Source organism: Orbicella franksi, chromosome 6 (genome assembly GCF_964199315.1).
Source record: "Orbicella franksi chromosome 6, jaOrbFran1.1, whole genome shotgun sequence".
Classification (NCBI taxonomy): Eukaryota; Metazoa; Cnidaria; class Anthozoa; order Scleractinia; family Merulinidae; genus Orbicella; species Orbicella franksi.
Window position 1 is genome coordinate 11,766,773 of NC_138150.1, and position 26,623 is coordinate 11,793,395.

The 26,623-nt window shown below is 40.5% G+C and overlaps 2 protein-coding genes across 2 annotated transcripts; one reads left to right on the forward strand and one right to left on the reverse strand.

Annotated features, from left to right (window-relative positions):
* Window positions 1-237: 237 nt before the first annotated feature.
* Window positions 238-8,097, reverse strand: LOC145489534 (DNA-directed RNA polymerase I subunit RPA43-like). The gene is made up of 2 exons (XM_081468516.1): window positions 6,893-8,097; window positions 238-442 (listed from the first exon to the last, which is right to left on the reverse strand). The coding sequence occupies exons 1-2, from the start codon at window positions 7,435-7,437 to the stop codon at window positions 256-258; spliced, it is 732 nt and encodes a 243-aa protein (XP_081324642.1). The 5' UTR covers window positions 7,438-8,097; the 3' UTR covers window positions 238-255.
* A 2,256-nt stretch (window positions 8,098-10,353) lies between these two features.
* LOC145490333 (transmembrane protein 26-like) lies at window positions 10,354-18,228 on the forward strand. The gene is made up of 3 exons (XM_081469461.1): window positions 10,354-10,741; window positions 16,211-16,358; window positions 17,041-18,228. The coding sequence occupies exons 1-3, from the start codon at window positions 10,548-10,550 to the stop codon at window positions 18,112-18,114; spliced, it is 1,416 nt and encodes a 471-aa protein (XP_081325587.1). The 5' UTR covers window positions 10,354-10,547; the 3' UTR covers window positions 18,115-18,228.
* Window positions 18,229-26,623: the final 8,395 nt, after the last annotated feature.

The following is a 26,623-nucleotide window of genomic DNA, read 5'->3' on the forward strand; positions in this document are numbered from 1 at the left end:
GAGGGTGGGAAACAAAACTCACTGTTTCCCTTAGGGCCAGTCATTAAGTGCTTAATGATAAAACTGAAGCAAGCTTTGGACGTGAATTAGAATTCCCTCACCAAGGATGATTACGTCTTACAAGTGGGAAGATTAGGAGCGATTTCCAACGACAAACCAAGGTACGACTTCGGTAACACAGTTTCTTCAAAACAAAACGTAATAGCATTTCAATTTCAAATGATTTATTAAAAGTCAAATTGCCTCATTCTGTGTTTATTTGTTCTTCCCCCTTTTTCTCGAATCTTTTATGTCCTTCTTCCCTTTCTTTGATTTTGTGTTTCCATTCATTTGGTCAACACCATTCTGATTCATTCTCTGTGACTGGTTACTTTGTAATTCATTTATTCCCCCAGCTTCAGATTGTTCTTGAGTTCTCTCTGTGTCTTTGTGTTTCCTTTTCCTGCAACCAAACGTAGCAAGTGCTCTCTTTACTGATATATTAATGTAATGAAGTACTTTTCAGACATGCTAAGATATTATTGACCAAGTGTGAGGTCAAGATGGGTGGATATTGACCAAGTTCTTTTTTTGCAAGTTTATAGACCGAGACAGAGTCGAGGTCCATAAACTCGCAAAAAGAGAATGAGGCCAACATCCAGCCATCTTGGCCGAACAAGCTTGGTCAATAAAGGATTTATTACATGGCTTTCGGGGAAATTTTTCTTCTGGAACACAGCGGGCAGTCCCGAGTGGAGTCTCCAATTAGCCTAAATAATGCCTAGGTTAGTCTGTTTACGGTAACTACTTGATATTTGAAGCAACACGATGTACACTTAAAAAGTTTCCCATCTGCTGTCTGCATTTTAACCTCAGTCTTCATTTCACCCCTGGTCTACAGTCTTCATTTTACCCTCAGTCTGCATTTTACCCCTGGTCTGCAGTCTGCATTTTAACCTCAGTCTACATTTTACACTGACCACTAGCCTAAAGACAAGATAAAAGACAAGATCTAATCCGTAAATAAGAAATATCAGAGAGGAAAAGATTAGACCACTATGTCAAGTCTCAGTATTTTGTCTCGCATAATCACTTCGGTGAGCTAACACTGTTGGAGTTTTCATTTCTTGCACGAAAGACAATTTGAGCATAGCGATAGCATGTTACAATGTATAAATGAATTTGAAAAATGGCATATAAATCACAAAATATGCACTGAAATTCCATTAGTTACAGTTTAAATCCTAAGCTGGAGTTGATACAAGACAACTGAAGTGAACAGAGTACATTATTAATTACGTGATGTGAAGTCCTGTGAACACTGACAGCTTAGCTAATCCCTCCACAAACTTCATCCACATTCAAAGTAATACAGTACAAATGGATACCACTGTAAGTCTTGAATACACCCATGTAAGTACATGTATGTAACCAATTTACATTTAACTATCCATTCCTTCAAACATGCTCCCTGCTTTCTTGGCCGGTTTTTTGTCGTAAGAGGTTTCATTACTGTGTACTTTACTGTATTCAGTTCAGTATAATTATTAGTCTTAAAGTTTTAACTGTGTTTCTGCCCCAATCCATCACTTACTACCTCACAAAAGTTCTTTTCATTCAAGAAAATGCAATTTCCATCCACACCACCTTCATAGTGATATATGGCTCAATTTATTTATGGGACAGACCAGGTTTCATCAATTTTCTTGAGAAAAAAAATACCTGTCACTTTTTCTATAGTCACGAATCATTCTGAATCACAGATTTAGAGGATTTTATAAAAAATAAAATTGCTGGAGCTTGGAAATATAACAGATATTATCACAGTTTACACAAATAAACTGCAGACAATGGGTGACCAAAGTAGTTGAGACACTTAAAGAAAATGACACATTTCAATGTTTAACACCTTATTGTATTTCACTTGCATCTAGTGTTAATTCACTGATACCCCCAGCCCCCAATTTAATGTCATGTAGGCACTGTGGTCTATGCAGTCTTGGAAATTGAAAAATGAACATTGTTTGGGAGGCGGGGGGAGGGGGCAGGTTTCCAAGATACTCAAAAATGTGTCTCAACCTTTTGTCACTCATTGCAGCTTGCTTGAGCTGCACTAGGGAATGTTGGTTCTCGTTCTTTTCTGTACAGACCTCACTCTCACTGAAACATACCAGCAAAAGTATGGCTCGGTGACATAACAACACAAGTTGACGAGGCTTGCTCAACACAACAACTTTATTCTCTAAGCATCTTGGGTAATACAACAGCTTAACACAACTTCCGGTTACGAATATATTACACTGCTTTCCCCCAGATTTTCAGGATGCACTTGTACCCAAGACATAGTGATAACCTGCAGTTACAGGTTAAGTTTAACAACTGGTTTTCTAATCCTTTGAGAACTTCGCAAAACTGTAGGTGGACTACTTACAACTAAAGGAGATACAACAGTATCCTCGTTTTCAGGCAGATCTACATGTGGTTCAGAAGTACTATCGAGAGGATTCACATTATCATCATTTATTTTCTGACCACTTGATTCAGGCACCACGACATCTGGCTCACTGACATCATCTGGTACATTATCACGTGCTCTTATCATGTGATCAGTGTGCACATATCTGGTTTTGTGTCCTGTCCTAACTACATAGGTTCTGGGCCCACAAACTTTAATTATAGTGCCTGGAATCCACTTATCAGTCTTAGAATTAGCCCTTGAGTTTCGTACCCGCACCCTGTCATTTCTTACAAAGGATCTTTCCCTCTTACATTTCAAATCCTTATACATTTTCTGTTTCTCTTGCTTATTCTCTACAACTTGTGCCAGATTAGGCTTAATCAGACTTAATCTTGTTCTTAGGCAACGCTTCACCATCAACTCAGCGGGGGTCACACCAGTTGTACTGTGAGGGGTTGTGCGATACCGAAATAGAAAATTAGCAAGTCTGTGTTTCATAGAGATGCCCTTTTTACCCTCAAGCACTTGTTTAACTAAAGCATCCTTAACAACTCTCACAGACCTCTCCGCTGCCCCATTAGATTGAAGGTGATAGCATGGAACCAACGTGTGCTTGATGCCGTTTTTGCGCATGAATTCGGCAAATTCAATGGACGTAAACTGTGGTCCGTTGTCAGACACCACCTCTTCAGGTAAACCATGAGTAGCAAAAATTAAACAGAGCTCATCAATAGTCCATTCAGTAGTTGTAGAGCTCATATGTTTCACTTCAATCCACTTTGAGTGGCTATCGATTACTACAAGGAAGTAATCATTACCCTTCTGACAGAAATCAATATGGATCCGTTGAAATGGTCTAGTTGGCCACTTCCATGGGATCAGGGGTGCACTGGGTGGGGCATTTCTAACATTTTGGCATACTGTACATACTCTCACTGCTTCCTCGATTTCCTGATCCATTTTTGGCCACCACATGCATGTACAAGCAATTGCTTTCATACCACATATACCAGGGTGTTCCCAATGCAACTGCCCCAGCATTTTGGCTCTAAAGATTGGTGGAATAATCACCCTAGAGCCCCAAAGGACACAATCCTGTTCACAGGACAGCTCATTTCTTCTATTATGATAGGGTTTGAGGGTCTCATCAGGACACCCTTCTGGCCAACCTGACATCACAAATTGATGTACCTTACCAAGTACAGGATCTACAAGGGTTGCCTTTCCTATATCTTCTGCAGTGATTGGAAAATCATCATCAATTACCCTCACACTGTAGACCACACCCTCACTTCCCACTGTGGAGTCCTCATGTGGTAGCCTTGAGAGAGCATCACAGTTGGCATGGTCTTCAGATCTTTTGTATTCAATCTCATAGTCATACGCTGAAAGTACTAGAGCCCACCTCTGCATTCGAGCTGCTGCTAGTGTGGGGATAGCGGATTTTGGATTGAAAATTGCCAACAATGGTCTGTGATCAGTGATCAGGGTAAATTTACGCCCATACAAAAACTGGTGAAATTTTTTTACACCAAAAACAATTGATAATGCTTCACGCTCAATTTGTGCATAGTTCCTTTCACTTGAACTCAGTGTCCGAGAGGCATAGGCTATTGGCCTCTCCTGGCCATCATCCATCACATGGCTAATAACTGCTCCAATTCCATAGCTGGACGCATCACAAGCAAGTCTCAGTTCACGGTCCCCATCATAATACACCAACAGTGCATCGCTGGTGAGACCTTGTTTACAAGCTTCGTATGCTTGCTGACACTCTTCTGTCCATGTCCACTGGACACCCTTTTTGAGGAGCTCATGTAATGGTGCTAGTGTGGTTGCTAAACCTGGTAGAAATGAGTGATAGTACTGGACCATGCCCAAAAAAGATCTCAACTCACTGATGTTTTGTGGTACTGGTGCCCTTTTTACAGCATCTACTTTTTCCTCAACTGGATGCAAACCTTCAGCATCTATCTTCAAACCCAAATAGACAACTTCCCTCTTCAGAAATTCACACTTTGCCATCTTCAAATGCAGGTTATATTTATGCAACCTCTCCAATACCTCAGTAAGGATTTTGATATTCTCCTACCAACTGACACCACCAATAAGAATGTCACCCTGCTTACACACACATTTTTCTACTCCTTGCAAAATCATATCCATTTTAGCTTGGAATATTTTAGGTGCTGATTTAACCCCATATGGTAATTTGGTGTAGGAATAGAGTCCCTTGTGTGTGCTAATTGTCAGGTACTCACGACTTGCTTTATCAACATTTAGCTGAGCATATGCATGCGACAAATCAAGTTTGCTGAAAAATTTTGATCCCGAGAGGGCTGCATACAAGTCCTGTTGGGTGGGAAGGGGATACTGCTCATCTTCAACAGCTGAGTTGATGGTTACTTTGTAGTCCCCACAAATTCTAACCGATTTGTCAGCCTTTGGCACAACTACTATTGGGCTTGCCCAGTCTGATCTGTCAGTTTTAATGATTACCCCATTTTTCTCTAATTCATCCAACTCCTTTTCAACTTCATCTTTTAGTGCATATGGAACCCTACGTGGCTTAATAAATATGGGCTTTGCACCATCTTTCATGGTGATGTGTGCTTCCAACCCTTTCATGCCCTCATAGCTATCTTTGAACAACTCACTGTGTTTAACTAGTAATCCATCAAGTTGACTTTTGGCACTTTCCAACTCGGATCTTGTTAAACTAAATATTTCACCCCACTCAAGCCTTATATGGTTTAACCAATTTCTTCCCAGCAAAGTAGGCTTCTTCTCATAATCAGCTACAATAACTGGCAATGTATATTCATGGCCCTTGTACACTACATCACACAGCATTTCACCACACACTGTGAGGGTTTCACCCATATAGGTTTTCAATTCAACTTTTGACGGACGAAGTGGAAAATTACTGAATTTCTGAGAATGTGTGCTCTTACTCATTATTGAGTAATCAGCTGCAGTGTCTACTTCCATTGCACATGGTGAACCATTTATGGTCATTTCTACAGTATAACTTTTGTTGGTAGGATTATCTGTACCAACTGCATACATGGAATAAATACCTAACTCATCATTATCATCATAACCTTCTGTGTTTGATTCTAAGACACTATGAACAGTACCTTTAGCTCCTGGTTGTTTTGTTTTCATGCTAGACTCAACATCTTTGCTGCGACAAACTGATGCAAGGTGACCTACTTTGCTACATTTGTAGCATTTTGCTGACTTAAATTTACACTCAGGTGCAGCATGCTTACCATCACACAGGTAACATGAGGGTTCCTTAGTTTTTACAGTTTCCAGTTTATTTACTATGCCTTGGCTGTCATCACTTGCACTGACAGGACGGAATTCTTGGGTGTTCTTCTCTGCCATTTCCATTGACTTTGCAATCTGGCACGCTTCTCGAAAGAAAGATCCTCGGTGTTCAAAAGTTTATTCTGTATTTTGGGATTGTTCAATCCGCACACAAAACGGTCTCTCAGAGCTCGGTTGAGAAACTCTCCATAGTAACAATGAATCGATAACTTCTTCAAGGCCACAATAAAGTCACTGATGGATTCGTCTTGTTTTTGATAGCGAGTTCCAAAATGAAAACTCTCTGCTATCTCCAATGGCGCTGGATTGTAATGTTTCTCCAATGCTTTGACAATGTCCGCAAAAGGAGTGTCTTTTGGTTTCACACGTGCCAGCAGATTGCTCAGGGTAGAATATGCTTCGGGTCCAATCTCAGTCAGAAAGATAGCACGTTTTCTATTTGCAACTGCGAGATTGGCTTCCTCTTTACCCTCGCCTGTTTCTTCTATGATATTATTTGCCATGAAGAACATTTCCATTCTTTCCACATAGGAACGAAAAGTCTCTCGCTCAGGGCTGAACTCGCTGACACGACCAAACAATCCAATTCCCGCCATTTTGATAGCACGTGCTCAAACTTTGATCAAGTTGCCTCGGTCGAAAACAAACCTTTTTCCTCACACAGAGAAAATCAAAACTTCACTGGATTTCTCATGCATCTTCGTGCATGTAGAGTATCCCATCCTCATCGCCAAAATGAAACATACTAGCAAAAGTATGGCTCAGTGACATAACAACACAAGTTGACAAGGCTTGCTCAACACGACAACTTTATTCTCTAAGCATCTTGGGTAATACAACAGCTTAACACAGCTTCCGGTTACGAATATATTACACTCACCACTATATTATCCCTGTCCCTGCACATTTAATATTGATATCATCAGGACTTACTAATCTACTAGTCAACCAGTAGGCTGATATATACTAAAACAATTAGATTACTCGCTCTCGATTTCTATGCATAATAAGTTGACTCGGACTGCACCCTCATCAGCTACATTTGTGTATCCCGCAATAGAAATCTCGAGCTCATAATTTAAATTAAATTGTGTGAATAGAAATTACACTAATCGTTACCTTGTCTCCTTTTGTTGTCCAACTTGTCCTGTTATTGCTAACACGCCATTAACAGCCTCTGTTCCAATAACCTTAAATGCAAATTCAGATCCAATATCGAGATTGTCATACATAAATCCATTTCTGAAGTTCGATTTCGAGACAGAAGCATTGAAACAATTGTGAACCAAACATCCAACATGATCAACGCCAAATTTGTTTACTACGCCGACAAGTGTACTTCCGACTGTTGGCTTGAATACGATGAAATTAACTTTGACGTCGAAGTGGATGTAGGGCAGTTCATCCAGAATAGACCCAGTTCTTTGCTGAATTTGAATACTCTCGTAATTTACAGGGACACCTTCCAGAACGTCTGAATACTTCATTAGCTTACTGTTTAACTCTTCCTTCACCCCTTCTTTTAAACGACCAAGATAGCGCGAATGAAGTCCAATATGTTCTGTCGACTCAACCCGAATAAAACAAGAATTCCTTTCCGAACATTTTCTTTTTGCTTCTTGCAAAGAAATCCCGTAGGACACACGTGAAGACGAAGACGCCATGTTGAAATTCGACCGCTGACCTTCGCGCGACGGTCGGCTAAACTCATCCCCAGGGCCTTCTCTACTTTTCAAATCGTCGAGGAGAAGGCCCTGGGGATCCCTGGGGATCTGGTTGAATATAGTATGCCTGCAAGACACCTAAGAATACACAGATCATTGTCATACACACTTTAAAAGACTGTAAGCCGGCAGTAGCATGAAAGCGAGGTCTAAGGGCCCTCCAGATTTCCCGCGAACTTTGAAATAGCCTGCAGAACAGGCGAATTAGCGGCACAGAGAGCGAAACGCGATACACGAGCGCGGAGCGCGTTTAGCTCTCTACCCCGCTAATCCGCCTGTTCTGCAGGCTAACTTTGAACGAGTTAACGTGGAGGCGTGAGGCGGAAACCTCTTCGACTGACTGACTGACTGACTGACTGACGGAATGAATGAATGAATGAACTTTACTTAAGTGTCAGAGTGTTTAGCTAGATATTAGCTAATTGTGGACACTAAAAGAACATTCCAGTACAAAGTAAAAAATTAAAATAAGGGTGCTACGAATGTTAATGATCTGTTTTAAAATTTAAAATCGTTGTAAAATCGCTCAAAATTGCAATTTTGAATTTGTTTAGAATATTTACAGATTTATAATTTTCCTTAGAAGGTGATAAAATTGCATTGTAGAGGTTACAATTGTTCGATTTGCAATTTAGAAGTGGAAAAGTTGAAACCAGAAAATATTCCTAGCGCAGTCACTAAATGAAAGTCAGATTGGAAAGTGGACACTGAGTGGACAGTGGAAAAATTAAAGTTTTGGTTGAAAGGTAGACGCCTAAACCAGCAAGGAAATAAAAAGCAACTGTTGGAAAAGTAAGAGCTTGGCCAGTGACAGCTGCTGGTTGATGTTTACATTGTACTATTGCTGTTATTTACTGTACTTACATTTGAAGTTTTATTTTTATTCCTTTTATGACAGAGTGCTGGCATTCACAGCCATACCGAAATACCGTGATAATGTTTTCGACCCAGACCCAGAAAAGAGCTACACAAAGGCGAAACTTAAAAGACATTTAGAAAACGATAAAGAAAACATGATAGATAATTTGTTGATTTCTTCGTCAGCCAAAAATCCAGAGGAATTGTTCCCAACAGATGAAGTGGCGAATGAAGTTTTCAACACTAATTTTTCAGTTCTTCCAAATCTTCAACATATCAAAAATACCGGCAAGTCTATTAGGAAGTATGATAATGTTGATGCTGTTGTGAACTCAAATGGCAAAGGGTTGCGAATGATGAGATTTGTCCATGACTCACAAATGTACAAGGATCCACAAAAAAAAAATATGTCTTTGTGCGAACGTGCTGTTGGGCCTCTAACAAGAGAGATCGTAAATGCAAGATTAAATTAACATTACAAGCAGGCAGTACTGATAAAATTAAAATTTTTAATTTGCTGTTTTCCAGTGGATCACCTTTATTCTTTCAATATACAACCGAATATGTGATCAGTCGATTTCGCCTCCATTCTTTCGCATCGCTTTGCCCTTTCGATCTCATGACTCGACGCTTTGGTCCACTGAAACCGCGAGAGAATAGGGGTTGGCAAAAGATCTTTCCTTTTCCCAACTGCGCTTGTAGTCTGTAGAAACAAAACCTGCGCTTGTAGTCTGTAGAAACAAAGTGTTCTGAGCCGCAAAACAGAGACGTGTTCGAGGAATTGCTATTGGGGGTAGGCTCAATTTCTGCCGCCCACTCGAGTCCGTTCTACGTTCCTCCCCGAGCTCAAGTCAAGTCAAGTCATCTTCATTTAGGCAGGGTAGCCCCATCAGCCATAGGTTGGTATCCAAAGGGGCCCTGCGTAAAATTAAGACTACTGAGATAAAAAAATTCAGAATTTTAAAAATTACCTCAAAGTTATGTACAAGGAGTTTAAAAATTGAATAAAAAGGAAATAACATAACAGGGTATAGTAGGGGCGCGGACACCTTTCTCGAACAGCGGAGTCTATATCGGACCTATATAATTACGGTACTTCTAGCCTGCGTAGCAAGGGTTCCCGAGAGACAGCTTCGTCGAGTTTTTGCTCTCTCTCCAATTTACGCGCGGCCAGAATATTCGTACGGGAACGCTTGAACGCAGGCTTCGGCATTTCAAAAACCGCTTGGCAATTCAAACTGAACAAATTTCGAAATTTGTTATTATTTTCACGATGAAGTGCGATCTAACACCGCATCTACTTAATTACGGGGAGGAAAGGAGTGGTGTCTCAATGCAAAAAAAATATATTTTCGAAAGCTCTTATTGGATGGGAAAGGTTAACACCAGTAAGAAATTGTCTGTTTCAAAGGAGTTTATTTAAATCGAAATTTCCTCGCGATCTTTAGTTTTTAACCTCGAAGAAGCCGGAAAAAAGTTCTAAAAATAGGTTTTGTGTCGTTTGCTTTTCATTTGCATGCCGTTTGTTGCAGATGTTACTGAAAAATTGATGCGACAAAATAATTGAGTGAGAACAATGACTAAGATATTCTGAGTAGGTTCATTTACAGCAGTTGTTTTGTGAAGTGCTTTTTGAGAACAATTCCTCTTCAAGAAGAATATTGTTGCGATGTTTTTCGGCACACTGCCTTTTCAATGCTCTTGTTTCCCGGCCTTGTTCACAGATCAACATGAATATTTTTCTGATACCAGCATGGTATCTGGAATAGCAGACTTATGTTTAATAATGTATTCAACACCAACCGATGGAATAGTTAAAAAAGATTAAGGTCTAAAGCCTAAGGTTGGTTTTGACTGAATTTCTTCAGTTGGGCAACAAAAAACAAAGACAATTTTCCAGATTAAAGCTAAATTCTCCTTAGGCTTAGTGACATTGGATCTGTTGATAGAAGCAGACCATTCATTATCAATTCATATGTGTCATTACGAGCCCCTGTAGCGACAACATTGTTATACAAACTGGTCGCCAAAAGATTGAAGTCTTTGGTAGCCAAGAAAACAATAGCTTTATTAAACACGCGTTTGGTTTTTTTTCGCTCCTGTCTTGAACTCAACTAGCTGTCTTCACAGGGACTTGAACATTCTCTGCAAATACGAGTGACCTTCTATCCGGTGATCTTGATCGGTGACTGATGGAGAGAATTTTCACTTACATAGCTGCGTTGTTTACTCGTCTGCTGTTTTGCCTCCATGCGATCTCCATGATTTACTGGTTGGTGACTCTCAAGAGAGACAAAACGTATTACCTGTTTCTACTTCTTCTTGTGGCTCTTCTGGTGGAAACAATAATCACCGTCGGATTTCGCAAGGGACACGAGTACAGCTGGTAAGTCGGTTGCATTGATGACTAGATATACATGCTGGCAATGGAAGTAAGGATATCATATTGTATGGTTTAGCTGGCCATTCTTTCGACATCAATTTATGGTTTTTCATCTTGACTATAAGTTATCTGTGAAGTCCATGAACTAAGAGTCTAATAATTACTTTAAGAAATTTAACGAGGTACAACAAAAGTAAAGATATCATCAATCGAGACAATTCGACCAGGGTCTTGTGCAGAAACTAAGTATTTTTTTTTTTTCATTTTTACATGCTGATTACGTTATCCTGCGGATCAGCGCTTCTATCAAGAACAGGTTTAGTTTAACAGCACGCAGAGGCAAGCCTAGCTGACTTTATTGAAAATGACAAGCGGAATTTCTTTCACTACAAACTCAAACATACTGAGTTCCGTTTGCATTTCATTTAGCCGATCTAAAGAAGAACTTGACTGAAGAGGTAGATAGCACATATGAGTCGGGTTTAGATTTTACTCAAGCGATCTACTTACTACAATATTTCATTAACCAAAAACATTATTCTCCACAGTGTAAGTCTACAGAAGTTTACAGACAACTTGAAGTTTTTTTATGCGAACTTGTCTCGCTCGCCTTTATGCCGGACAGCAGTCTTAAATAAACATGTACTAAGAGCATCTTGATCCCTTGTGTAATTTAATTCATTGTTTTTTCGGCGGCCTAGCAACGGCGGTGCTGTAACTATTCCATATGATCTCATTGTGTTTCGTTCTTACATGACAACTAGAGGAAACTGAATTCACTCCACGCATTCTGTACGAAAAGTTGGTTCTGTAAAACATACCTGTGAAATAAAAATATTTATCTTAAGACAGTGATGTCAATGTGAGAGATTGACTGCCATGAGAGGACGTTTACAGATAAATTTCATATTGTCATATTGCTTTAATTATTTTTAATTACTTTTTTGGATATTTCTTCTATCACTATCTTGAACAGTAAGACGATGGGCACGTATAATGGCCATGGTGGGATTTGTACTCAGTTCATATTATCAAGCATTCAGAAAGCCAGCAGAAATTGCATAACTGATATTAAGGCACGGAAGCATTATTAAAATAAAACCTTGTTAAAGTGGACATTCCCTTAAAATTGTGAATATGTTTATTTTAGGCCACTCTTAATCATTATTGAAATTTGAAAACAGATTACAGAAAAGCCGCTGGAGGTCGGTTGAGTTCTTCTTGGCCAAATTTGAATTGTCTTATCCAAATATGCTAATTCAAGATACAGGCGACATAAAAACCCCGTACTAGCATGAGCAGGTGGTTCATTGCCGGGTGGAATCGCGCCAATTTCCTGAGAAAACTTTCAATGCAACCTGTAATTGTCAGTTTCCTATTCAAAGAACTACAATGAAGCAGATTTCGTTGTGGCAATTCTCCAGTCCTGAAAAAAAGAGGTTTTAGCGTCAACTTTTTCACAGCGAATTCTCGTTCTTTTGTTCATTGCTTTCTGTCACTCACTCTCCTGTCGTGTTATATAATTACACTGTTCATCTTTATCTTTAACCTTTAGGGTGACATTGACCAAAATTTTAAGGACTGTTCCTAAGAAAAAATACCCAAACTTAGTCTTTGGTGAGAACTTTTTATTAATTTCTCCACTTTCTTGCATCTAATTCTGAATAAGATACATACTTTACTACTTCTTTACGAAAAAGGAAACAAAAGGAATAGCATTTTGAGTTTCTTAGTAAATAAGCAATTCAACTGAGCAAATTGTTAATGCAAATTTGTCAAATCATGATCAGATACAATCCAGATGGTCTTTTTCAGGCTCAAATCATAAAAATAGAGCTTTTATTCTCGGCTCAACCTCAGCTTGAAACTTTAATGAAAAGTTTGCTCGTCAAGACGTTTTTCTAGGTAAATTCGGTGCTTTAGAACCTGGCATTCGAACAACGGACATAAAGTATAAATTTAATACAAGGTTGTTATCTCTCCTTATTTCCTTTAACTTTCAGTTACTTAGGGGTGCCACAGCGAGAATTTTAAACAAATTACAGGAAACTGCCATTGAATGCACGTCATGGAATGAACATTCTGTTGCCTGGCTCTGCGGGTTTTTGTAACAAAAAAATCAGTCTACTAGTTATACTGACGTAGATGACTTTGTCGCCCTCAGATTCGAACAATGCTCGAAAGGTGCTTTCTTGTTTTTTTTTTTAAGACATTTTCCCTCCTTTTAAGTGGATTCCTTGTTAATAAACCTTGCCAACTTTAGCTTTACTTTGCGACCCTCCGAATCCATTAGAATCGTTTTTCAGTGTAAAATCCCATTACACTTTTTACAAGCCTCCGGCTTTGAATACGCTTTTAAAGAAATAGCTATCAATAGTTTCCGCTAACGTAATAGACTGGAACAACGAGAAACTCCCTTGAATAACTGAGGGCTCTGCGAGATTCAATTTTTACCGCAGTCCATTTGGTGTAAATGCAAAATAAAACAATTTGAAGCGTTTCCTGGGGAATATTTATGATCATGAACAGTACAGGGATAAGGAGATAGTTGATAAGTAGATTTGAAATCAATTTAAAAAAGTGGAGATTGAAGCAGTTTAGAACCTTCAGTCTTGAATAATTTATAGATAGAGAATTACAGAATTTCGTAAATGGTTTGAACTCAGGAGTATCAGTAGTTCGTATAGTGTGGTCGTCCGGGTGAGGGTAGTTCTGAAAAGAACTGTTGTTGGTGACTGACGTTTCGACAACCTTAGCGGAAGTCATCTTCAGAGTCCAGTGAATAGTTACTATGTTACGTTCACTTGGACGACAGAGCCAACGACTTGCGAACAACTACATCAGTTCGGTAAGTACTGTCAGCCGAATACGCCAACAACTTTGGTTCAACCACCGCTGCAAAGACCATGGTCTCGTTCCGGCCGGACATAAACTTTAGTCTCCGTTGAACACACAAGAGGCCATCCGGATCGTCAAATCCACCTGCAGACGTCTGGTCAAAGCCCGGATAAACGACTGTCACAGAAGACTCAACTACTGCAACAATAAACTACAACAACAACTTGACAAACTTAAACAACTGTTACCGACTAACTTACTCACAAAATGGACGCACTTGTTAACAACAAACAAACTTACGAAGAACTTAAACGCGACCAGACGCCAACACTTCAACGTAAACTTAACAGCAAAATACTTACGATTAAAACGACTGACGCTATCGACACTCAACGCTACTATCGACTGAGGTGCTCAGTACCTCAACCACCGAAACTTAACGGACTACCGAAACTGCACAAACCTGGTATACCGATGCGACCTATAGTGTCATTCTATGGGTCCCTTACGTATCAACTGTCTAAGTACTTGACGACAATACTGCAACCCCTTACTGACAAATCAAGACGCAAACTACAATCTAAGGAGAACTTTATTGACGCTATTAAGACTACAGATACCTGACGACTACAAACTTGTGTCTTTTGATGTGAAATCACTGTTCACCAGTATTCCACTTCAATTGGCATTACAGTGTAGCGAGACCGCTATACAACAATCTACTGTTAAACTCCCTTTACCGAAAGAAGACATCAGGGACTTACTGAACCTTTGCCTTACATCGACTTACTTTCAGTATAACGGTAAACACTACAAACAGTTGCATGGAACAGCCATGGGGTCGCCTGTTTCTGTTGTTGCCGCAGAAATTGTGATGCAACACGTGGAGGAACGCGCCCTTGCAACTTGCCGACAAACGATACCGCTTTGGTTACGCTACGTTGACGACACCTTTACCGCCGTTCACAAAGACGAAATTGACGATTTTCACGACCACCTAAACGAACAGAACGCCGACATCCATTTTACTAAAGAGATCGAAGAAAATGGAAAACCTCCTTTTCTAGACTGTTTGGTAAGCCGCGACAACAACGAACTGCGAACGACAGTGTACAGAAAACCGACGCATACCGACAGATTACGTGACGAATCATCCTACAACCCGACTTCACACAAAGCCACGACTATAAAGACTTTGACGAGACGAGCGCAACTAGTTTGTGACACACTGGACAGCTTACTTGACGAAAACAGATACCTTGAAAGTGTTTTTCACAAAAACAACTACAACGCTGACTTTATTAGACGAAACATTTACCGACCTACTAAAGCTGACGCAACGAACAGGTACCCAACGCCTGTTACTACAGTGACCATACCTTACATTAAGGGTACTTCTGAGACCATCTCACAGATTCTACAGCCCTACACCATCCGTATAGCCCACAAACCTACAACTACGTTACGACACTTACCGACCAACGTGAAAGACAGGGACGAACCTAACAACAGACAGGGAGCAGTTTACAAGATCAAATGCTCCGACTGCCAGGCTTCCTACATTGGTGAGACCGGCAGAAACCTTGACACGAGACTGACTGAACACAAACGAGCCACGAGAAATGGTGATGCCAACAATCACATTGCTGTACATTATCAACTGACAAACCACAACATTGACTGGGACTCTGTTCAGTGCCTAACCTACAGTACAATCTATTTTCAACGACTGACTCTGGAAAGCTGGTCCACCAACCTAGAACAAACGCCACTTGACAGATGTCAACAACTACCGGCGCCTTACAAACGACTTCTCCATGACGGAAACGAAACCGACAAACGGACTTCCAACAGACCGACTTACTTTGACTAACAATAGTCGGACCAAAAACCGACCAATTTGACTAACAATAGACGGATCGAAACCCACCGATGACTGATGACAAACTTTGCACGAGTCTTTCAGCCAATACCATCATGGCTAAACTGACCAATCATGTTCAACGGACCAGACTCATAACATCATCGACTGACAAAAACTATCCACTTGACTCTGAAGATGACTTCCACAAAGGTTGTCGAAACGTCAGTCACCAACAACAGTTCTTTTCAAAACTACCCTCACCCGGACGATCACACTATACAAACTAATTACAGAATTGTCTGTTTGATGGTCTGTGAGTACATTTCCCCTGTTTTAATCGTATTTGCAGGATTAGCATTTGGTGGCTTCTGAAAACTGACAATCAGTAGGAATCAGGCACCCTGATAAAGTCAAACAGCAGTGCTGTTACTAGTTCCTTGCTCCAAACTGATTTAGATGTTCGCCGGTCCGAGTTTGGACGAGATGCACTTTAGATGACCTCTCAGTCTCAGATAACTGGCCCATCCACCGGATAGATAACGTTTTCCGAGCCCAGCATAAGCAGGTCCTTGAAAGTAGGCAGAAGTAAACATAACTGACTGTCTCATTCACCAGTGTCTTCTTGCTAAATTGTATAGTTTGCTTGTTGCCAGTCTCGTCCCCAAGTCCCTCACGTTTTCGGCCAGCAGTGAATGATTCTTGACAATGGCAAAAACGATTGCGGCCGCACATCAATGTGCAATGTACTGAGTGGATGCATTTGATTACAGGTTCTGTCCAAGCATGTTTTTATACTTGATGACAATGATCCCTTGTGACTGGATCGCCAAAATACAAGTCCTCGATTGTGTCGCATCCAGCAAAGACGCAAGTACTACCTGTATAACTGCTGTTAATGAAACTACAGAAATCTTTCAAGTGAGTAGCCTGTTGCATAAAACATAGACTGCATGCAGGGTCCCTGTCGTGTAACAAGGACTGGGTGACCGACAACTTCATTCCTAGGGTCTCTCATCTTAACCCCTCCTGGAGCGAGAGAGGAGCCTGGTTGGGTAGCTAGTGCTTAAAAACAACAGTGGTTTATACCAAAAGTAACCAAGATCAATGGCAGTAAGCATACTGAGACTGACACACAACCATACCTCGTTTTTATTAGTCAAAATATCTAGCCGTTTGTCATTTCAATCCACACCTCAAATTATCACTTGCCCTAACTCGTTTGTCTTCCTTAAAGGCGACAAGAGTCGAATATTTATTCGAGTCGCCTGTCAAGAGATATTTGTGGCGTGCAATAAGTCGGGCTTAGAACTCGTGACTACACTGGTAGCTCTTATTACCATAGAATTATATGATTGAAACTAAATTTATATGCATATTTTAGCGACACCAAACTTTGGACTTTAATTCTATTTTGCTTTCTTTCATACAGTTACAATTGCTTGCCCGCGCGACTAGTTCCAGAATTAATCGAGGCGGGGGCGGGGGGGGGGGGGGGTTGCAAACGTATAAGGCCAATACTCTGCTCAGTTCCGGAGAAATGAATTGAGAAAACTGAATGCATCGTCTTTGGGAATTAATTATTTTCTTTTCTCTGTTTTAGTTTCTCCAAGGACTACAAATCACTGACGACGAAAGACTGCTGTACACTATGGAGCAGGCTCTGGTTCTTATCTTGGTCATTGGCAGGTGGCTCCTCCCAAAAGGAGGTATATCACGTGATCAATTGTCCCAGTTGCTGCTAATCTACATTGGCACAGCGGCAGACATTATGGAGTTCACGGAGATAATCAAGGAAGATGACATCAGAAGAACAAACCCGAAAATGCTTCAGAACAATCACTTTGTCAACGCCGTGATTCTTTTTTGGAGCGTGAGCCTCTTTCAATTTCCACTGACGATTTACGCCATGGAAAGAACTGCTCAGAGGCTGGAAAAAGAGAAGGCTGAGCTAGAAGAGCAGCTAAAGAAAATCAAAGGAGAGAAAGATGTTCGAAGACGGAGAAATCAAGTCGCGCCTTCACCGGCATTGTACACGTATAAAAAGAACCACAGTCAGGACAGTAAGGAACAAGATGAAATACGTGTTAGATATATTCAGACCAAATTTGGACTCGAGATTAAACCGGAAATGACGTCAGTTACAAGCATGGACGAGGAGGAAGCTACAGTGCACGTTTCTCAGGGAGCATGTAGCCGCTGTTGGCACAAAGTTACCAAAGCACTCGACAATGCTGCCACTAAGATGCAGGATTACACCGAACTTGTGAGTTTGCTTATACCCATGTTCATGCAAGACGGACCGTTTCTTATCATTCGCTTAATCGTCATCGCGTATTATCAAGTTTACCACGATACTTTGTACTTTCTTACCGTTAAGAACGCTCTAGTTGTGATGCTGCAAGTCTACCGCATTTTCGTTTTGTACTACAAGCCACCAGAAGAAGACATTGACGAGTTTTTCCCTGACAGCGATCCTTCACACAGGCTGTGTAACGTACAGACGGCCATTAACTCTGTACAGCACACAAGGCTTGCTATCAGATTGGTGTCTAGGCTCCACAGACAGGCAAAATGGCGCCGCGGTGCAGGACGCACTCTAGGTCGCGTCAAAAAGAGAAGTACTTCTTCGCAGAATCATCAAAACGAAGAGGAAAAGAAAGATACCATCCCTTAAAGAAACGTCCTACTCATTTCGAGAAAGACTCTTTTTGTTGTTGTTTATTTTCCACGTGTTGTGCTCGTGGTAAAAAGATTTCTCTCTCTTCGTAGGTTGAAGGACGGAATTTCACATTGCTCTGCTCTGTCCTCTTTCGATTTTTGTATTATTTTCACATACCAGATTCCCTAAACTGAAGGAAAGGCCACAGACGAAAATTTAAGAAAGAGAGGAGACCCAAGACAAACCAAATTCAAGTTTGACTAAACCGCAATCAAGCATTAGGTTAAAGCAGGAAACATAAACGGGGACCCGTTCCCGATTATGGCTCCTGGTTAAAGTTCGACAGGAGTACACAGCTATTGCAACAGAATACTGAGAAGACCTACGATATTATTGTTAATTAAGACATTGTTTGGTTAATTTTTGTGAATTCCTATTGGAGAGCAAATTAAAGACAGTCATCGTCTGTGTTGTGAGCTTTGAAACATTCAATAATTTCTACATTGTCCATGCTAGTGTTGATAATTATGAGATAACGGTCGACAAAATCTCTTGCCTGCGTCAGAATTCAAATGGTGCCTAGCTGTTGTTAGGTGAACTGTTACTAGGCTCCTCCCCTCTTCTGAATTTACAAACTTTTCAAGCCAAATAGGCCGCGTTCGATATATCAATATTCTAACGTGGCTCCGAAGCTTTCGGGTCAAAATTGTAAATTTTTAAAGTTTCTTTTGTCTCCCAATTCCCAAAAGAGACTTGGATACAAAGCAAACAACACCAAATATAGAAGTTTGTCCTGAAAGCCTCGGAGCCATGTTAGAATATTGGGATATCGAACGTGGCCTAATACCAAGCCGGCTGAACAACGACGAAGACAACAGTAAGGCCATTATAGATTGCTTTCACATACGATGATAACCCTTTGAAAGAGAGATGTTGAAAAAACATAGGACCGAACACGACAATAAGCTACCTATTTCAATTTATACGGGATTTTCAGTCATGCTTACGGAGACGACAGTTTTTAGCATAAGGTTTAGTACATACCACCTGGTGTTAACGAATGTGATAAGGAAATAAATCTAGTGGAATTGGTCATTTATGATAACGTTCTTGATGGATTGTGTCATGTAAATAACGAAGTCTTGTTCAACGCGGAGGAGGACAGTAGAAGAGGCTGGAGCATTGCAAGTCTATTGCAGTAGCCTACGAGCAGACTCACGTTTGGGGATTGAGCGCGAGTGGCGCGGGCGCACGCGTGAGTGGTGAAGCCGCGAGCACTTTATTCGCGCCTCTCTTTTGATATTCGCTCTTTGCCGCTCGCGCGTGTGCTCCCAAATGTGAGCCGGCTCGCAGGATACTATTGTAGCGGCCGACAGAGTTGCCAGCTTAGCGGCAGAGTGTCCTTATTTAATTTGCGACCGGCACCTGCTAACATATGTTTTGGACCAGAGTGAGCTGATCAAAAAAGGATTACACTGTAACTTAATTCTATCTTGTAATATTTAGAATGAAGAGAAAACACGTGCACGTATCACTAGTGACGTAAAAAACTCTGTTAAGTTTCAGTCCCCTGGCGAGCCTCCACCCCTCCCTCCCTCGAGCACTTCACCACTTTCAGGAGGTCTTGTCCCTATTACTCTTGATCTCTTTCTAATGTTGTTTTGGAAGTAACTACGTGAGCTATTTATTTCGAGTTATTTGTCGACCATGTTTACTTTTTATTGTCATAATTGCGTGAAGATGCGTCATGAACAGAACAAGAACCATTTACATTGTAGCAGTTAATACTATTTAAAACCTTTTCTTTTACGAACCAATCTCCTTGTTCATGATCAACCCTTCTTTGAAGGGGTTTAAGGGAAAAACAGTTCAGCGCGAAGATTAAACGGTGCTTTTATGCGTTTACTTAAAGAATCCTGCGTAGAATAAGTCACGGTACTTTTAAATACAAAAAGGAAAGACTGTCAATGATTTCATGTCACTAAAATAATTTTCATTTAAATTACTTTTGGTAAGAATAATTGACCAATTCTTAGACCCAAGAATTACAGACAATTCAGTTGTTTTTATTTGACCATGGAATGTTTACAAATAAAATGAAAATTTGATAAATTTGCATTTGCCATCTTGCTGCTCTCATTTGATTCTACAATTAATAGTTTCATACCTTACCAAACTTTGTCACTCCAGTGGCAACGTAGACAAATCTTTATCACCAATAACATCCGTTTTTATGCTACTTGTAAATCAGTTTTACTAGGCAGGGCTTTCGACCAAACGGCTGATGACTGATAAAATATAAAATGCTCCTTATAATGTATTTCTTTGTGGGTGCGATTTAGTTATGGCGATAGCTTTACACTCGTTTGAATAGAAAACTTGCTAGAGAAAAGAAACTCATACTCCATCAAGTCATCAACTGCCTCTACAGTTGTTAACAGTTGTTTTCCGTCTCAACTGAATCGCAAGAAGCTAAATATAGAAAACAACATGTCAGTATTTGGCTTTGTTTTTAATAAATATTCAAAACACTAACACCACCTTAGAAAGCTTTCCTTTTGAACAGTTATAGCAAAAATATTATACATATAAAGCTTAAAATTAAACCGCTATAAGATAAAAGATATCAGATATGGCTTGAAGTTGAAGCGCATAACAACTGAAATTGTTGTGTTCCGTTTCTACTTCAGTTATTGAAATTCGTTGTCTGTGAAGCTGAATTAATTATTCAAGCCGTATTTCCTCTTTGCCCAGAAGATTCTCAATCGTCCATCCACAAAATATGCCAACCATGCTGTGGCGCTTAAATTTATAACACCGAATAACAAGTCAATAACAAAGTGCATCTCCTCAGTTATTAAATACCTCTGAATAAGCTTTTTCACCAGCGCCAACATAAAATAGAAAGTAATATCAACGAAAATAGCCCCAGATCCAACCAGGACTGTGCAGAAGACGGTGTATCCATAATCATAAATTGTGCCTCCTTTGTTGTCTTGAAAAGCTAAGTCTGTATACATCTCATGGACCGGCTTGTTCAAGTCCATTTCTCCTGTGCAACCACTCTGCTTCTGTCCGTTCCCACTCACAGCAATCTGCGTACAATTATAATAAATAGATCCAGATAGTTCTAATTATTTCCCTTGAATGAGGAAATTGTCTGCAGGGTAAAACTGAAGTTTCCACGGAAGATTTAAGCCAATGCCTGTTTCTGTCGGTTTAGTCTTCCTATATCTAATTCACATGCTAATTGGTTAAGCAATTTTGTAAGGACCGGCTATTTAGGCAGTTAAACAGTGAGAATCTTCTGCAGCCATATTATGCACTGACAAGGTGAACAAACCATGATCACGTCATGCGCAAAACCATTTCCAATGATATTACTATAATACGAATTCATGTAATCCTATAGACAACAAACATATTTACGACTAGTTTTAAGGGCAAATCGATTTCGAAAATTCTGCGAGTTGGAAACCAAGAAGCGTTTCACAGTGATTGTGTATTAAATAAGAGGACACAGCACAAGTTTTGAACTCGACGATTGATTGGTAATAGGCACGGCCCTGACTGTGACCACCTGCTATTGTGTCAACAGGTGATACACTCGTGTTGGGTTCTCGGAAACTTAGAAATCTGAACGTTCCCTCAAGCACTATTCAGAGCGGCTTTTCTTTCTCCGAGAGACTGATCGATGTGCGACTAGTGGGAACGCGAAACTCGCGCGTATGTCGCAAAGCCGGCTCTGCAAGTTCTTCTGCAGAACTACGTATCTCTCTTAGTCGGTGGGGTCCTGCCACTAGGAAAAGTTGGCTCTGGAACCACATGATTTGATTGGCTAGATACTTTTGGGCCAATTTTCACTCATTTAACCCGGGTCCGGCCTTCTGGAAAGTATCCTTAGTTTGTCTGATAAAACCGTTCTATTAATACCTCTTACTAACCGAGTTCGGGGTCTGTACTGTAAGTTACGGACCGAGTTTTTGCCCTTTCGATTCAGTTATGGACCAAGCGCGAAGCGCGCGGCCGGTAAATCGAGGGCCGGGGAAAAAAACGAGGATCCGTAACTTACAGTACAGACCGAGAAGACGAGATCAGTACTAAGGCCCGGTTCAAACGTCGAACTTTACATGTGCTGAACCTAATAGCCCCAACTAAGTACATGACGAGATCGACGTTTGAATCAATTAAGTTTGACAGATGTTATTTGGGTCGACCCGGGAATTAAGTTCGACATGGCCGGTCGGTCAGTTCGACTACGGAGCGACTCCGATTCAAACGTCGAACTTTTCATGTACCGAACCTAATGCATACACTACAAATACATTAAATGAATGAATTTTTACCCAGAGATCTGCACGTTTCCTATTTTTGTCATGCGCACACACCTTGTTTTGATCATTTGGAACAAAATAGCGGGAAGAGCGGGACGATATGTGTTCTTATTGCTTCAAGGGCACGAAACATACTTGCCTAATTTGCATGAACCACTTCTGCATGAGGTGTTCCGTATTTGAAAACGATGAGACTGTAGCGGGTTGGAAAGCAGCCAGTTCGGTGGCGTACTGCGAGTCGTGTTTTTGAGAGAAAATGACAAAACAAATGAATCTTGAAGAAACCGACGACAGGAAAGAACTGGACGAGGAATTGCGATGTTCCTTTGGGAATAAGCGATAATATCAGGCAAACCAAATTCAAAAATCGTCTTCGGTTGTTTAATGCTGATTGCATCTGAGTCGCCTTCTTCGACTAGTTCTACCCTTCTTTATCGCACTTGCAAGAAAAGCAAGCTCTTCATTTTCACAGTTTGTCTTTCCCACATTTTTCCGCCATTTTGGTCAGCAATAACCGTCGTTTGCAGTAGTGTCTCTTTTATTTTTGCAATTAAGTTCGATTAAATTAGGTTCGACGTTTGAATCAACTGCCGAACTTAATTATTTGGGTCGACCCAAATTGGTATTAGGTTCGGCACATGTAAAGTTCGACATTTGAACCGGGCCTAAGATATTTATTATACCTCTTCTGTGTGCCTGACAGGTTCGGGAACGATTTCTATTCACGCGGAACGGCTTCAAATTTAGGGGTGGCGAATGGTCCTTCAAAAGCTCTGGGTCTCATAAAATTTTAGTCGAATTTCACGGGTCTCGCAGTCTCGTTTTTTAGCGGTTATGTGCGTCTCGCAGTCTCGATTTTTTTTAAGAAGCTGTCTCGGAGTCTCAATTTTTCGCAAGGTTAATGGTCTCGAAGTCCTAATTCGTTCCTTTATCTATTTTTGTAAGTGACGTCTTCTCTTCAATTGATATGGAATTTCAATGAAGCAACTTACAAATTTTCCGAGAAAAAGTTAAACCTAACTTCTCCTACCTGTCTTAATTCCAGAAAAAGGTACAAAACCTACCGCAACGTCCGCTTTGGCGCCAGAAAAACAGTCATTTTTCTCTAGGATATCATAACGTAGTGTGTTATAATCGGATTTCCAGTTCCAGTCAGTTCCAAGAAGCTGACCTAAGGCTGTACACGCTCAATCTACCTCTCAACTAAATCTGGGGCTCGAATTTTCAGAGTCTGAACGTCTCGCGCTCGCACTCAAAACACTTTGAAGTCTCGGTCTCGCAATCTAAATGGTCAAAATGTCTCGGGCTCGCAAACAAAAACGCGTGTCTCGCCGTCTCGCAAAGTCTCGCATTTACCATTCGCCACCCCTAAATTTCTGATGCACCTCGAATGCAAAACGAGTCAATTTGAAATCGTTTGTTTCGATTCCTGGTGAGAAGGTTCATCCTCTGAAGTTTGTGCCTTTTCATCCAGTTTCATCTTCAAGTGTAGTACAAGAAAGGGTCGTCGGGATTTCGGTTTTGCGGATTTGGCCAATTTTTTGTTTGGTTTTTCGGTTTTCGCACTTAAAAACTGTGGTTTTTCGGTTTTGGTGTCTTGTGCGGTTTGCGGCTTCTCTCCAATTCAGTCTTTGGTTTTCGAATTTGTCAAAAAAAAAATGGCGGTTTTTCGGATTTTTACGGTAATGCATTTTACGGTTTTTCTAGTTTTGCCAAGGAAGCTACACCCTACAGTTACGCTGTAATTCCAAGGGACCTCTTATATAGCTTTCTACCCATACTTTCTTTTACAGGAATGCATGAGAAGCGTAGTCTCTTTAACAGCCGTTATTTGGGTCGAAGCGGCTGCCAAGCAGACTATGAAAAGCTAAAGATCACTTCAAAGCAAAAGACTATTTCTCAAATATCACGCGGTTGGGATAAGATCTTGTGAACTTTGACCTTAGACTGTGGGCCATCGGGTTTCTATGGCTCTATTGCCATTTAACATTGCGCTCACTAACTCCGTTCACGTGGAATAACAGCAAAGGAGAGACTGTTTGCTTGGTTGTAAACTAAGTAGTTTGGTTGTAAAGTACGGCTGCCATTGTGCCTGCACAAATGAAAATTCTGACATTGGCAACCAAAAAGCAACTTTAGAATGTGGTGTTTCTTTTAACCAAAATTATCTAAAATCACACAATCATTTTCATTTTCCTTCTTTTTTATGTTATATTGTTATTTTTTTCATAATTATCATAATTATTCGACGTTCCGGGATGTTCCGGAATGTTCCGGAATGTTTCAGAATGTTCCATGTTCCCGTTTTTATCGACGACCGTCTGTGGAGCCGATTTACAAAAACATAAGCAAATTTTTAGACTACGATGACTTCTGCACTAACGAGGGAATACGTAGAAAGAACTTCAGAAAGTAAAGCAAGTTTAGACGTATAAAACTTTAGGCGGAGGTCTTCCTGAATTTAAGTGAAATTTTAGGAAGTTTAAAGAGGGATTAAAAGGTAAAAAAAGGTTATGGAACACCACCAGACAGTTGAACGCCACCGAAAGGGCACTCCAGGTTGGTGGACAACTGTTTGGTGTACGTCTACCAATTTTTAACTTCAAATTCTGATTTAAAACAACACCAAATCCTCAAATTTCCTATTTCCATAAATTTTACTAATCCTTTGAGAAAAACTATTTATCTCCAAATATACCTAAAAATCACAAAACATTCACAAAACAGCCCAAAACATAGATATGTGGGATGAGCAGAGAGATTCTTGACTGCTTGAAACGTCAACGAGATATTTGCATTAAAACCATATACGGCCTTCATGTACACCCCTGTCTTAAGGGGGGTTCTTCTTAACTACCATTTAGTCAGGAATTTGTTGCTAAGGAAGGTTTTAACTGTCATATTTTGAAAACCAGAACTCCGAAGGATAAGCTTTTTACACAGGTTTGTTTCATTAAAGAGTCCTGCAAAAATTTCAATGGCCATATTTGACCAGTTACGTGACCACAATAGAAAAAAACCTACAACGTGAAAGGCATCTAATTCCGAAACTTTAAATTAGTGTCAATAGATTAAGAACGTCCACGCGCTTAATGCTACGTATGGGTTTATGAAACTCGCATTATCACAAAAGTTATTAGGTAATAAACACCCGTATTAACAGACTTTCTACGGTAGCTTTCCTTTTTTACCCGTAAGCAGTAATTCCATACTACGGTTTTAAAGAAGGCTAAGTTATTTCTGATTCATCAGAAATATCGGAACTATTCCTCTTTTTTTCGAAGTCTTAGGGAATTGAAATTTTAACGCGCGGTTTGGGACTGGCACTAGTTACGCAGGCGGAACTAAATTTTTTTTTCAAAGCAAACTTTCCCTCGTATAAAATTCACCATTTAGCACTGCAAAACGCTCCAAAATAGCTGCCCTCTAAATATCGTCTTCAGCAATCCCTTAGCAACTTCTCTAAATCTGTAGTTAAGAAGGACCCGTCTTAAATAACAGAAAGAGAGATTCTGAAGCCTACCAAAACTTTGTCAGTGAGAGATTTTATTTCGGTTTTGGAAGAAATTTATTGCGGTTTTGCGGTTTTGGGCGATTCTTTGCGCGGTTTTTCGGTTTCTAATAAGCCCTAGCCTGCGAACAGACTCACTTTTGAGTCACGCGCGCGAGCGGCGAAGAGCAGAGCGATCCGGTGGGAAGGAGTCTGGTGAAGATGCATCAAGAAAGTGAGCCCACTTTCTCGCCTCGCGGCTTCGCCGCTAAATTTCGTGCTCGCGGCTACGCCGCGCGCGTTTGTGCTCCAATGTGAGCCTGCTCGCAGGCTGAATAATCCCCTACGCCCCCATCTACAAGCGAAACCCGAGAAGAACTTTTACTTGCTTGTAGAAATCAACAAAGATATAGTAAAGTATTTTGGGGGAGTCTCGTGACCAACTGAAGTATGCGGGTACTCGGTAAACTTTATCTAAAGAGTTTTTAAACACACTTTCCCCGTCAGCTATGCAATAAAAAGAAAGTAAGCATATTTCCACAAAGAGCGTGTAGCTAATAAGAAAGTTTAAAAGTATCTAAACTGTCAGTACTCGCGGGGGGGGGGGATGCACTCACTTATAGGGGCTACATAGGTATGTGCGGCCCCAAAGGGTAGGGTTTTTCAACCCGCATCAACAAAAGCCCTTCATAACTTATGG